Raw genomic sequence first — 15,443 nt, 5'->3', positions numbered from 1 at the left:
TGTGTTACAGCGCCAGAGAGCCAGGTTCGATCCTGACGACAGGTGCTGTCTGTATGGAGTTTGAACGTTCTCCCTGTGACCTATGTGGGTTTTCTCCGGGATATCTGGTTTTCTCCCACACTCTAAAGATGTACAGGTTTGTTGGTTAATTGGCTTGGTATAATTATAAATTATCCCTAATGTGTGTGTGTGTGTGTGTTATGTCCCAGGTAGTGTTAGTTTGTGGGGATTGTTAGTCAGCGTGGATTCGGTGGGCCTAAGGGCCTCTTTCCGCACTGTATCTGTAAACTGTACTAAACTAATTTGTGTAGAGAAAAATTTGAAATCTCCGGAATTGTATTCTGGTTTTGAACATCAATGTGCCACTTGGTAGATATCTGGATTACAATTGATTTGCCACAAGATGGCACTAGCGTATTGTCTGATAATATTTAACAACAGACTGATTATGAATGGGTGACTGAAATATGTTCACTCTCTGTGCAGAAACAGAAACATTAATTGTATAGTCAACGCACAATGTGCAGACTCTTGGCCAGTAAAAGTGCATTTCCAATAGAATCAACAAAGCTTTGTTCCCTGCCAGCTTAATCAGCTCACTGTGGCCAGGTCAGTGCGACTGAGCTCTAATTAGCTCCAGCAGACAAGGGTAGAGTCTGTGACAATATGCATGTACATTCAGTAGGACTCATTCCATGGTCATGAATCTGAAGAAGGGTCTCGACCCATTCCTTCTCACCAGAGATGCAGCCTGTCCCGCTGAGTTGCTCCAGCATTTTGTGTTTATCTTCGATAGAGTGCCCACTCTGATTGCCATGGAATGAAGATAAACCCAACATGCTGGAGTAACTCAGTGGATTAGACAGCATCTCTGGAGAACAAGGAATAGGTGACGTTTTGGAACGGGACCCTTCTTCAGACTAGTGGCCTTGGAAGGAAAGAGTCACAGAATCACACAGCACGGAAGCAGGCCCTTTGGCCCAAATGATCCGTGTCGACTATTAGTTAGTTGAGTTTATTATTGACATGTGTACCGAGGTACAGTGAAAAGCTTTTGTTTGCACGCTATCCAGTCATAGAAAATATTATATAAGATTACAATCAAGCTGTCCACAGTGTACACAGAAAGGATAATGGGTACAACATTAAGTGAAATGTTGAAATAAAGATTTAAAATAGTGGAACGATTATAGTGGATGATTGCAGAACCTCTTGTGGGACCAGAACACAGAGTTAGTTATGGGCCTGTCCCACTTGCCGATTTTTCAGGCAACTGCCGGCGACTCATAGTCGTAGCAGGTCGCCGAACAACCTACATCAAGCTATGCTCATTGGCGTCACACCCACTGTTGGCAAAAAATTTCCAACATGTTGAAAATTTAGCATCGACCAGAAAGACGCAACGACTTTTTGCGTGACAGAGGAGACTATTCCCGGCGAACATGTGGCGACTAAACTAGTCGCTTGTAGTTGCATAAAATCGCCTAAATGGGACAGCCCCATTAGCTCTGGTGCCATCTGGTCACATTTGGGCTAACGTAAGGGACTGCAAATGCTGAAATCTTGAGTAGAACAACAAGGGGTTGGAGTAATTCAGTGGATCCTGTTCCAAAACATGCATTGGTGACGTTTCAAGTCGGAACCCTTCTGGGCTCCTCTGGTAGGAGGAGATCATTTTGAAGAGCAATAACGGCACATTCATCAGGTTTAAATTGTGAAGAAAGTTTCCTTAAATTTGGAGTATAAAAAAAAAAAGAATTCAGTGCGAGAAACTGCTGCAAAGATGAGGGTGCTATCTTAAATGAAAATTAAACAAAAGGTTGGGCAGGCTAGGACTATTCCTTGGAGCGCAGGAGGCTGATGGGTGATGTTAGGTATAAGATCATGAGTGGAGTAGATAGAGTGAATGCACTGATAGTGTTTTCCCAGGGTAGGAGAATCATGAACCAGAGGACATCGGTTCAAGGTGAGAGGGACAAGATTTAATTGGAACCTGAGGGGTAACTTTGTCACGGAGTGTGGTGGGCACATGGAATAAGCTACCAGAGGAGGTAGTTGAGGCAGGTAATATTACAACTTTTACAGGTCACTTGGACTGGTACACGGGGCAGAAAGACTTTGAGAGATATGGGCCAAACGTGGGAAAGTGGGACTAGCTGAGATGTGGCCATCTTGGTTGGCGTTGAGGAGTTGGGTTGAAGGGTCTGTTTCTTTGCTGCTTAATTCCATTACTTTATGACCTCTCGGTGATAAAATTGGGGAGCATTTTTTTTCACACCAAGGCTTATGAAGATGTGTTAACGAACATGGGTCAAAGTTGTGTGAATGGACTTGAGGATAGATTTGTCATGATCATATTCATGTGGAACAGACTTGAGGAGTTGAATGAGCTACAGCTGTTCTTATATATCGTTGTATCAAGATAATAAAAACTGGAAGGCATGGCCCATGATTATATTTTGCCTTTCAGACAATTTTTTTCCCATTTTGTGGTTTGGTAGGTTCATGGTCCTTGGTGGTCCATGGTGTAGTTTGTGGCCCTGTATACAATGGAATAAAGGTGAAGATAAGACACAAAATGCTGGAGTAACTCAGCGGGTCAGGCAGCGTCTCTCGTGAAAAGGAATAGGTGATGTTTCGGATTGAGATGCTTCTTCAGACTTAGACACGGGAAAGGGAAACTAGAGGTATGAAAACGTACTGAGCAAATCAAAGCCAGTACCGATGATTCAGGAAAGGTGGAGCCCACAATGCTCCATTGTTGGCTGGCGAAGAGGTGATAACGAACGGATACGAATAGTGAAACTAGCAAGACGATTAAGTTGAAGAACGGAGAGAGAGGGATTGTAAGGGTTACTTGAAATTGGAGAAATCAATATTCATACTGCTGGGTTGCAAGCTGCCCAAACGAAAGATGAGGTGCTGTTCCTCCAATTTGCATGTGGCCTCACTCTGACAGTGGAGGAGGCACACAACAGAAATAAATAAATAATAAACAGGAATAAGGATGAGACTGGCCAAACTGGGAATAGCACACAGAGGCAAGGTCTTTGTTCTTCAGAAAAATAATAAATGTACGTTGTGCTTCTAAGTGAAAACGGATCACCAAAGTTTGTTCCATGTGTAATCTTACCCTGGCAGCTTTATTTCATTATCAAGTAGACTTCAAAATCAAGAGTGTTTAAAAACTCTTTGGCCAAAACATTCAAGAGACAATACATTCATTAGGAAGGAACTATATGTTACGATCAAGACTTTGTGTGAAGAGATGCATAACTATGGATGATGCCGTAAGGTTTATTTGCAGACATCTGCTTCTTCCTGGATGTACTTGGAGTATTAATGAAATCAGACTTTATAGGCATTAAGAAGTGCTGAATAAAATATTGCAGCGAGTGGTGGCTACTATATTTAATCTACATGATTTATTCAGAAACATAAAATGGTTTAATTGGATTTGATAACTAAAATGTGGAATCTGCTGAGGCAGCTCAGGAACTGCAGTAGGTCTTGGAAAAAATAGTGGCAGGTCAGCGAGACTACAAAAGGGGACGGAAACAAATGCAAATGTTGCACACTCGAGGAGAGCCTGAAAGACATTGGCACCGGGTGCCGTTGAATTGAGGAGAAGAAGCCAGAAACCACCCAAGAATGTGCAGAAAGGAACTGCAGATGCGGGTTTATTTTGAAGATAGACACAAAGTGCTGGAGTAACTCAGCGGGTCAGGCAGCATCTCTGGAGAAAAAGGATGGGTGGTATTTTGGGTCGGAACCATACTTCAGACTAGAGAAGGGCCCTGACCTGAAACACTGCCCATCCCTTTTCACCAGAGATGCTGCCTGACCCGCCGAGTTACTACAGCACTTTGTGTCTATCTTAGCCGTGCAAGAATGGTTGTGGGTTTGGCAAATATTGCAGCGTAGCTGTTAGTCAAAGAGAGGAAGGAAACATTTTTTGAGTGTATTGAACCACGATGCCAAGTTGGACACCACAAGCCCAAGGTTGACAATCTGATATTGTGTATCCTCAACGTTGAGTTCTGATCTTAACACATGGATCAAGAAAATGTAGACATACGGAAATGCAGATGCTGCTTTACAAAAAAAAGATACAGAGTGCTGAAGTAACTCAGCAGGTCAGGCAGCATTTATGGAGAACATCGATAATTTGGGTCGTGACTCTTCTTCAGATTGAGTTTTGTTTCGACAAGGTCCCACATAAGAGATTAGTATACAAACTTAAAGCACACGGCATTGGGGGTTCAGTATTGATGTGGATAGAGAACTGGCTGGCAAACAGGAAGCAAAGAGTAGGAGTAAACGGGTCCTTTTCACAATGGCGGGCAGTGACTAGTGGGGTACCGCAAGGCTCAGTGCTGGGACCCCAGCTATTTACAATACATATTAAAGATCTGGATGAGGGAATTGAAGGCAATATCTCCAAGTTTGCGGATGACACTAAGCTGGGGGGCAGTGTTAGCTGTGAGGAGGATGCTAGGAGACTGCAAGGTGACTTGGATAGGCTGGGTGAGTGGGCAAATGTTTGGCAGATGCAGTATAATGTGGATAAATGTGAGGTTATCCATTTTGGTGGCAAAAACAGGAAAGCAGACTATTATCTAAATGGTTGCCGATTAGGAAAAGAAGAGATGCAGCGAGACCTGGGTGTCATGGTACACCAGTAATTGAAAGTAGGCATGCAGGTGCAGCAGGCAGTGAAGAAAGCGAATGGTATGTTAGCTTTCATAGCAAAAGGATTTGAGTATAGGAGCAGGGAGGTTCTACTGCAGTTGTACAGGGTCTTGGTGAGACCACACCTGGAGCATTGCGTACAGTTTTGGTCTCCAAATCTGAGGAAGGACATTATTGTCATAGAGGGAGTGCAGAGAAGGTTCACCAGACTGATTCCTGGGACGTCAGGACTGTCTTATGAAGAAAGACTGGATTGACTTGGTTTATACTCTCTAGAATTTAGGAGATTGAGAGGGGATCTTATAGAAACTTACAAAATTCTTAAGGGGTTGGACAGGCTAGATGCAGGAAGATTGTTCCCGATGTTGGGGAAGTCCAGGACGGGTCACAGCTTAAGGATAAGGGGGAAATCCTTTAAAACCGAGATGAGAAAAACTTTTTTCACACAGAGAGTGGTGAATCTCTGGAACTCTCTGCCACAGAAGGTAGTTGAGGCCAGTTCATTGGCTATATTTAAGAGGAGTTAGATGTGGCCCTTGTGGAAAGGGGATCAGAGGGTATGGAGAGAAGGCAGGTACGGGATACTGAGTTGGATGATCAGCCATGATCATATTGAATGGCGGTGCAGGCTCGAAGGACCAAATGGCCTACTCCTGCACCTAATTTCTATGTTTCTATGTTTTCACAAGTATCGGGGAATTGTCCAAGATACAGAAATACTGCAGATAAGACATGGACGATGAGAAATATCTAGAAACCTTTGAATTATTTTTATTTGTAATAAGGGTGCCCTAATCTGGGGCTCCCAATTCAATCAAAATGATTCTATTTATATCATAGACATGATCAGTAACCTGTATACCTGAGGAATCTCTGTATAGTACAGAATTAATTCTAAACCTTTATGAATTAAAAGCATTAAATATGCTCTACTCTTCCCACTATCAACAGGAAACTATTGATTGGTTGTAACATCTGTTGGTGGGACCAAGTTTGTTCATTGAATTTTCTCATGTTGAAAAATGATAAGGTAGCCTATCTTTCGAATGGAGAGAGATTTGAAAGGTTGTGATGTTCGGTGGGAATGGGTGTCCTTACATACAAACCACTAATTGTCAACAGTCAGCTTCAGCAAGCATTTAGAAAAGCAAATGGTGCGTTGGTTACATTAGGAACCTTTGGTCTATTTATATTTATATTGCATCTTGGTGAGAACACATTTGGAATATATCTACACTTTTGGTCATCCTACCTAAGGAAGGATATCATTGTAAATGAAAGAGTGCAGCAAAGGTTCCTCAGGTTGGTTCTTTGGACTGTGGATTTGTCAAATGAAGAGAGTTTAAGCATGTTCAACCTGTACTCTTGAGTTTAGAAAAATAGGATGCAGAATGTCCCCTTTTTGAAATGTGTAGAGTCATGTGTCACGGTCTCAAAATTAAGGGTTAGGATTACAATCGGGTAATATATCTAAATTCAATGCACCCTTAATTGCATTTTTTGCTACCAGTCTCATATGTTTTTCAAAATTATTTTCAGGAAGTCGTCAGGCCTCTCAGCCTAAGTGTACAAAATTATTCTATGATTAACAAGATCTGCAAAAATCACTTCTCTCCAACCAGGTTTTCAGCTGGCTCATTGTCATTCAGGCTGTGTTTTGAGGGTATGTGGTGTAGATCTCAATTTGCGGTCCACCAGTTGTATGAGGCAGATTTGATGTGTCATTAGTTAGATCATTTGAGTGATGTTAAAATTGCTATGGCAGCCAAGCAGTTGAAAAGAGTTCAACGTTACAAAAATCCTATATTTCAGCAATAGTACTCGCAGAAAAAGGATACTATGTGTTGGCTCAGCATCCTCTTGGTGCTGGTTTAATATTGAATTTATTCTTTAGCCTTTTGGTGAAAGATTTAAGGAGGCTGTCAAAGAGTTATGCAAAGCATATTTTGACTGTTTATAAAAGGCATTAGGGTACTGTCCATCTTAATATTCACATTGGATCTATTAAATGTTTTTTGGGAAATTCACATATACAGTTTCAGACATAAAACATAGTGCACCCAACAGTACTACTCAGGAATAGCTCTTCAGCCCACAATGTCTATGCTGAATCTGATGCCTGGATAAACTAATCTCCTCTGCACATGATTCCACATCTCTTAATTCCCAGCATATCCATGTGCCTATCTAAAAGCATTTTAAACGCCACTATCATATCTGTTTCCACCACCAACTCTGGCATCATCTTCCAGACATCCACCGCCCTCAGCGTTTAAAAAATAGCTGTCCCTGCACATCTCCTCTAAACTTTCCCCCCTCACCTTAAAGCTATGCCCTCTCGTCTTTATTATTTCCACCTGGGGAATAATGTTGTGTTTATTTTCTTTTTCTTCCGTCTCAGTCTAGGGGTGGGTAATCTTGCTTGATTGTGGTTTATTTATATCTTGCTAAAGCTCTTTGGTGTATTCCCAAGATGACTGCTTTTTGTACTCAATCATTGATGGGCCATTCAACCATGAAATGCTGCATAGCCTGGCCTGAGCGAACGTTGTCCACTCATTTGAAAAAGATTCATGCAATAGATTGTCCACTTCTCCTGAGACCAGTTGTGTTCTATGAATGCCATGAATGAGATTACTTAGCCCTACACAGACCAATCGTTGGTTATCAACATTTCTGGCTTTTTAACACAATAATTATACTTGAGTTAGTGCCTTGACAAACAAACTCGGGGATGCTGTGTATCCCTTCAGAAGATTCAAATGGCTAATTGTACATTATTTATCAACACCGTAACCACCTTCCTGTTACAACACGTAGCAATGAACCATCCTATCACCAACTAGATTCAATAAATTAATTACCACAATACAAGTGCAAGAAACATGTAGTCCTTAGTGCAACTAAAGACAGTGCATAGAAGTTCACAGCTGAGGTTAGTATTGTGTAGTGTTCAAGAACCTGATGGTTGTTGGGAACAAGCTGTTCTTGAACCTGGTGGTCACGGTTTTTAGCCTCCTGTACCTTCTTCCTGGTGGCTGGAGTGAAATTATGTGGGTCTTTGATTATATTAGTTGCCTCTTTGAGCCAGCACTTCCTATGTATCCCTTCGATGCTGGGGATGCCAGTAGCTGTCATGGACCAGGCAGTATCTACCTCTCTCTGATCTCTTTCGTTCCTAGGTGTTAGAGTTGCCGAACTAGGTCTTCATACAACCAGTCAGTATGCTACCTACATCCATAGAAGTTCAAGAGAGCATTGTTGATATACCAAACACAGAACACTGAATAATTGTACGCCACATGATACATTTTGATAACTTCAACAACTTCTATGTTCGAAAGTGTGGCGAATTTGTCTCAGATTTGGAGTCCAAGTCTCAAATGATGAGGATTTCCCATAAGATAAATGGACATGTTTGAATTAGGAGGATGGGAAATGGCATTTTGAATCTGGAATTGGAGCAGAAATCTTACTCCCGCAACTCCTATCAGGTGTTGAATGTATTCTTCTCATTAAAGTTGATCTCTTCTTTTCTTTGTTCCAACCATTTGCATCGATGAAGTATAGAAATTTACACTCCGCTCAGTCCGCCTAAACTTACCTGATCTCCTAACTGCTGAACACTTTAACTCCCCCTCCCATTCCCACACTGACCTTTCTGTCCTGGGCCTCCTCCATTGTCAGAGAGAGGCCCACCGCAAATTGGAGGAACAGCACCTCCTATTTCGTTTGGGCAGCTTACACCCCAGCGGTATGAACATTGACTTCTTTAACTTCAAGTAACCCTTGCTTTCCCTTTCCCTCCATCCCCTCCCCTTCCCAATTCTCTGACCAGTCTGATTGTCTCCAATTACATTTTATCTCTGCTTTGTTGTTACCTTCTCCCAGGTAACAATGATCTATTCTACATTTTCCTTGATCTACATCCCCTTTGTCACATTTAACACCTTACACTTTCTTATCTATGCATGGAGTAACGTCACCCATTCCTCTCTCCAGGGATCCTGCCTGTCCTGCTGAGTTACTCCAGCATTTTGTGTCTATCTATAGAAATTTAAAGTTGTTAGACTGTCCACAGGAGGGAGCCAATTCTCCAGATCATGAAGAGTTTCAGTTACCCAGTTACAAGGACTGCAGATGCTAGTTTACAAAGAAACACACAGTGCTGGAGTAACGCAGCGGGTCAGGCAGCATTTCTGGAGGATATGGATTGGTAATGTTTTGGTCAGGATCTTTCGTTGGTGTGGTGTTAGTTTAAGTACCCACACTGGGAAAATACTGCCAGATGTGATGAGCTGAACAGTCACTTCTGCCCAATGGAATGACTTTTGTATGTGTTAGAGTTAAACCTTTATGGAGTGCCATGATTTGATGATAGTAATTTTGATTTAACTTTCTTATATCCAGTTTGACCAACTCTTACCTTGTTCCTGCACTTTAATCTCTGGGTTTACTGGTTGACCAAATATTCACCTCTGGTTAATGGTGGAGGACCTTATCAGTTGAAACCTTCAGTGGACTGTGACTAAGATATTTACTGTCTGAAAACAAAAACTCCCTTGAACTTCCACACTTGGTTAAAGAGCTATTTACTATAAGACTGTTCCACATTTTCTTATCAGTACAATATGTGGATGTGCTTCCTGCCTGTGCACGTGATCAAATAAGGCTGTGTGAAAAGCTTCCTATACTAGGCATATTGCCAAATCCTACTTGGCTGTTTGTCTCTGTCTATGAATCATCTAATCTGTTCCAAAGCCGTGCAGGTACTTTAACAGAAAGTTCAGTTTCTTTTGGAGGCTGCATTGGAAAATGGAAAAACAGTGGCCTAAGTGGGGAAAATACTTGCAAACACTTACTTACACTTACTACCCAAACACTTACTACCTAATCACTTACTGACCCAAAGTACTTGTAATAAACGCCGCCAGCATAATTAAGGACAAACCCCCGGTCACATCCTCACCTGCCTTCTCCCATCAGGCAAGAGGTAGAGAAGTGTGAAAACGCACACCTCCAGATTCAGGGACAGTTTCTTCCCAAGGCAACTTTGGTGATTGGTGAGTGTGGAATTCTCTGCCTCAGAGGGTGGTGGAGGCAGGTTCTCTGGATGCTTTCAAGAGAGAGCTAGATAGGGCTCTTAAAAATAGCGGAGTCAGGGGATATGGGGAGAAGGCAGGGACGGGGTAATGATTGTGGATGATCAGCCATGATCACATTGAATGGCGGTGCTGGCTCGAAGGGCCGAATGGCCTACTCCTGCACCTATTGTCTATTGTCTAACTGAACCATCCTGTCAGCGACTAGAGAATTACTACTTCACTGGAGACCCTCAAACTGTCTTTAATTGGACTTTACTGGATTTATTCTTGCACTAATCGTTATTCCTTATAACATATATCTATGCACTGTGGACGGCTCAATTGTAATCATGTATTGTATTTTCGCTGACTGGTTAGCATGCAACAAAAGCTTTTCACTGTACCTTGGTACACGTGACAATTAACTAAATAATGAAACAAAGTGGTCTTAGGTGAATGTGCCACTTAAACACAGGCCCCCCGGTAGCAAAATAAGGTATAATTCACGCACAATTTTTGTAAACCAGTATGTAACTTGTGACAGTAGGATAACATAGAACTATTGTGAATAGGTGATCTATGGTTTGCATGGACTCGGTGGACTGAAAGGCCTGTTTCCATGGTGTATTTTTCAATCAATTCAATCAAAACTCCGTACAGTCAGCACCCATACGTAGGATCGAACCCAGGTCTCTGGTGCTCTTAAGGCAGCAATTCTGCGCCACCGAGCTACCTCCAATGTACTTAATTCTCAATGAGTCAAGAATTGTATATATTTTAGTGTTATGGTTTAAATTATATGTTGCCTGCTTGGGATTTTGCTTTGCGTAGTTTTGGATTTTTATTTGATGGTCTGATCAGCATTTGGGTAATTTGCACAAAAATATATTTTGACAGAAAAATATAATTTGCATGAAATGTTTTTATTTTGTTGGCTGAAGATTGTTCCAAAGTCCTTTTAAATATTGTGGTGCTTCTTGAGGGTGATGAATTCACATTATAAAGATATTCACAACATTGGAATTCTTCTTAAGAGACTTGAGTGAAGTAAAATAAGAGGGCAGAAAGAAAGCTTAAAAGATGTCTCTCGGAAAAAAAGTGTAGTGGCTGAAAAGATAGCCTTCGTGCTGGTTCCAGTAGGTGATACTTATCGTTAATATCTTTTTTAACCTCCAGGGCATTATGAGAAATGTGTCTTTATTCTTCGAGAAGACCATAAAGCAGACATGACTACAGTCCTGAACTACATCTTCTCTCACGCCCAAGTCACTAAGAAGAACCTTCTTGTTACAATGCTTATTGTAAGTTGAGCTTTGTTATGGCCACAAATTCCAGCTTCCAGTGTGCTAATCTCGAGCGATAGGTCCATATAGTATTTCATGTGATTTTAAGTAATGCTTGCCCATAAGAATCTCATTATTCTAACACAAAGCAGTATTTCCTTTGAGATTTCTGAAGTAGCTTTGAGCCGGGCTGTTCATTTCTCATGTAATCATGCCGCGCTGATGGAGAGCGAAACGGCAGCTGTTCTCTTTGCAGGCCTTCAATTTTCTTCAGAGTCCAGTCATTGAAGTGTGTAATTACATGGGGGCATCGTGGAGGTGCTGGTCCTTTTCAAAGAGTGGGGAGCCTGCTTTGTTCACTGACATTGTGCGAGGGCAGGCTGTGCCCGTCTCTACTGCTGGCATTTTAAAAAGGACAAAAAAAGAGGAAACTTGCACGTTGATAATAAAAGAGCTCTTATCCGAGCTCCTGGAAAAATAATTAAAGTGTGATTCATCAAATAAAGTGGATTTTATTTTCTTCGTTACATGTTGTTTGAAAGGCCCAGGTGATGTTGGTGACTGAATTTTATTAAGGTCACTTCATTAAATGCCTTTTCATTCAATTTTTTAATTAAAAAAAACAATATTGTATGAATTTTAATGTACAAATATTTGGCTTTACAAAAACAAGGAAGCAGGTATATTCATAAATCTTTTATCCGGTCCTTGGGGAATCAGTGCAATGTTGCCCTATTCTCTTGCAGTTCTTCGACACCTTTCTCATTGTGAGTTTAATCTTTGATTTTAAGTTATCTGTCTGCTTTTCCCAGTGTGTAAGTTTGAACATAAGTATTGTTTTGCAGCAGTCACAGTCAGTCACAGCATTATCTCCCCTCCCCCCCAATACTTCCTAATAAGTTTTTGACAGGACTTTAGAGAGATGCCATTTAAATAAATGAAACATGCCTGTAACGGAACATTTCCCGTCCATGCTGTCATATCTTGGCAACCAAACATCTTGCAATGCGGAAATTGGCTTCAGGACAGAGTCACGAGGAAAATTGCAGATGCTAGACTCTTGAACAAAACACAACATGCTGGAGGCAGCATTTGCGGAGGGAGTTGATCAGATGACATTTCGAGTCAGGACAATGTTTTCAGACTGAATCTAGTGTGAGGGGGGAGGGGGCAAAGCGTGGCATGTGATAGATTTTCAGAAGTTATTTGCATGAGATTGGAAGACATGCAGTCAATCATCGTCCACTATTAGTCTCGATAAAAAGTGTTTATGTGACTGTTTAACCATTTGTGCTGATACACCTGTTTTTTGAGAGGACGTTTCAGGTTGGGACCCTCTCCTATCCATTTTCTCCAGAGGTGCTGCCTGACCCACTGCCATTTGTGTCTGTTCGGTATAAACCAGCATCTGCAATTCTTTTTTATTACATTCTGTCTTTTTGAGAATCACTGGAGAGGATTTTCTTAAACTTACGTTCGTAAGTCATAGCAGTGGAAGTAGGCCATTCGGCCCATCGAGTCTACTCCGCCATTCAATCATGGCTGATTTATCTCTCCCTCTCAAGCCCATTCTCCTGCCTTCTCCCATAACCTTTGATATCCTCACAAATCAAGTATGTCAATTTCTGCCTTAAAACACGCATAGATACATAGACAATAGGTGCAGGAGTAGGCCATTCGGCCCTTCGAGCCAGCACCGCCATTCAATGTAATCATGGCTGATCATCCACAATCAGTACCCCGTTCCTGCCATCTCTCCATATCCCTTGATTCCACTAATTCACAACTCTCTGGGTGATTTATTTTTTCCCTCATCTCAGTTCTAAATGGCCTACCCCTTATTCTTAAACTTGATCCAGAATCTGGGGCGGTGCCCCTGTTCTGGCTCCCACCTAGGCTCTAAGTGCAGGGCCAAGCATATTGACCCGTGTGTCCCAGAGCCCAGCATCGAGGACTAGGTGGCAAGTGAATGGCATTGGAAAGACACATGGATAGGAAATGTTTCGATGGATGTGAGTTGAATGACGGCAAATTTTAGTTTGAAAGATACAGCATAGAATCTTATGGCCCATTGCGTCCATGGCGACCATCGATCACCCCTACACGAGTTCTGTTTTATCCCACTTTTGCGTTCTGCACACTAGGGGAAATTTACAGGAGCCGATTAACCTGCAGACCTGCATGTCTTTGGAATGTAGGAGGAACCCAGAGCACTCAGAGGAAACCCATGTATTCACAGGGAGAACGTACAAACTCCACACAGACAGCATCCAAGGTCCAGGTCTCCGGTGCTGTGGGGCAGCAGCTCTACCGCTGTGCCTCTGTGCTGCCCACTGTACCTAGGGACTAGGTTAGATGGGGCATCTTGGTTGGGGCAAGTTGGGCCAAAGGGCCTGTTTCTGTGCTGCACGAGTCTAAGTGACCTTGGATTGGCTTCTTTTGAGACCCCTCCTCCAGATAGGCTTTGACAGAAAACTGGTTGTAGCTTTGCCTGTCATAGTCTCTGACTGGCGTTAATGACTTTTAAAACTTGCATTCAGACATTATAGTCAGGAACAGCTACTAGGTTCAGTGAGATCCTTTTTGGCATAGTTCAGTAGCAATCGTATTATACATCAGCACAATATTAAGTACAAGAATGTAGGAATAGTAGATTACACTGTGGCAGTAGACAAGTGTCGCCTAGTTTCCCATGCCATTTTGTATGATTCAAGTCCAAAGTAGTTAAAAATGTCAAGTCTTAACTTGGACATGAAAGCCCGTTGTCCTGGTGGCGGCACTGGGTCGGCCTGGCCAGGCGATGTTGGTGTTTTGTTCTAATTAGTAATTTTTTCAGGGTATTTAATCTAATTATTCCAGTGCAGAGCACACTGGCAGATATTCCAGCCCCATCTCTGATCCTCAGATGTGGGGCTAAAACTGACCTTTACTGTCCCGCTGAGAAAATACACTTGTAGTGCCTTAAATAAGAAATAGCCTGTATGCCTCTACAGTATGGTATAAAGTAAATTGTGATTATAATGCCACACAAATAATATGTTATACTGCTGACTGATTGGAAGTTTTTATTTAAAGGGCAGAAGCTTTAAGAGGCTGTGATGAATACAACTGCTTAATTTGATGTTTACATTTTATTTGTGTTGATTTGACCACAGCCACTACAGTTAATTCTTCATGCTAAATCATTTTTTATTTCATTTGTGGTTTTTTTTTTAAAAAGCATTCATATTTCTGATTTTTTTTTTTACACATGTTTGTCTTCAGGATCAGTTGTGTGGACGGGATCCTACCCTGACCGACGAGCTGATTGCTATCCTAACCGAGTTAACGCAACTGAGCAAGACCACCAATGCAAAAGTGGCTCTCCGAGCTCGGCAGGTGCAGATGAAATATCCGACTTTGTGTGCTTTTTGAGATTATATTCTATCTTGCGTATCAGAATGCTGCCTGGAATAGAGCGTGATAGCTACTGGGAGAGGTTGGACAAACATGGAGTGTTTTCCCTGGAACATTGGAAGTGGAGAGGAGACCCGATGGAGGTGTATACAATTATGAGAGGCATAGATAGGTAGAGAGACAGAACATTTTTTCCCCAGGGTGGAAATGTGAAAGATTAGAGGGCATAGCTTGAGAGGTGCAAAGTTTAAAGGAGATTTGTGGGACAAAGTTTAATAGAAATGGGCAGTTGTTATTTTACATGGGGTGGTGGGTGCCAGGAATGGTGGGGAACGTCATTTTCAGAATGCAACAACTTGCTTTTATTTAGTGCTTTTAAACTGAAGAAGTATCACAAATGCTTTACGGAGGCATAATCACACATACGCGGGCACATCGCGATTTGGGAAAGGAAGATGAAAGAAAGCAGATTGATCAGAGATGAGTTTTGATTAACTTCTTGGAGGTGAAGAAGTTGGAGGTATTTAGGTGACTAAAGACACATGAAAGATTGCTTAAATTTAAAAAAAAAGTCATTTAATGTGGAATGGGAAGTCCTTTTACGTGACTCTTTGCATGGCATTGCATACTCCTGGCTTCAAACCGTCTTTGTTTTGGAAATAAAATGTGTCCTTCACCATTCATTTATGTTCTAACAGATGCCCACCTCACTTCTACTGTGCTCTTGTAATGGCAGTTCATGATAGTGAAATTAGCATGGCCACTCTTCTTCTTATCGAGTCCACGCTCAAGATTAGAAGTTGTTCAGCCAGAGCTGAACACACGTCTCGGCATCTGCTTACAATGGTGTCTGTCTTGTGCTTCTTGTGCGTGGTGGTGGAAAGATTGGTGGAAACAGGGCCGCGACGTGAACGCTCTTTCCTTGACCCCAGCATGGCCACTTACAATGCATCTAAAACTGGAGTGCAAGTTTTCCTTGTGTTAATTT

The 15,443-nt window shown here is 41.9% G+C and overlaps 1 protein-coding gene across 1 annotated transcript in view; it reads left to right on the top strand.

Moving 5' to 3' along the window:
* Window positions 1–15,443, top strand: part of acaca (acetyl-CoA carboxylase alpha) — a 225,406-nt gene that overhangs the window by 58,030 nt on the left and 151,933 nt on the right. The window contains exons 24-25 of the mRNA XM_033046251.1: window positions 10,953–11,077; window positions 14,324–14,437. Coding sequence (XP_032902142.1) covers window positions 10,953–11,077; window positions 14,324–14,437 — 239 coding nt within the window. The remainder of the gene's footprint in view (window positions 1–10,952; window positions 11,078–14,323; window positions 14,438–15,443) is intronic.

Source organism: Amblyraja radiata, chromosome 28 (genome assembly GCF_010909765.2).
Source record: "Amblyraja radiata isolate CabotCenter1 chromosome 28, sAmbRad1.1.pri, whole genome shotgun sequence".
Lineage (NCBI taxonomy): Eukaryota > Metazoa > Chordata > Chondrichthyes > Rajiformes > Rajidae > Amblyraja > Amblyraja radiata.
The sequence above is the reverse complement of the archived record's forward strand: the minus strand, read 5'-3'. Positions and strand labels throughout refer to the sequence as shown.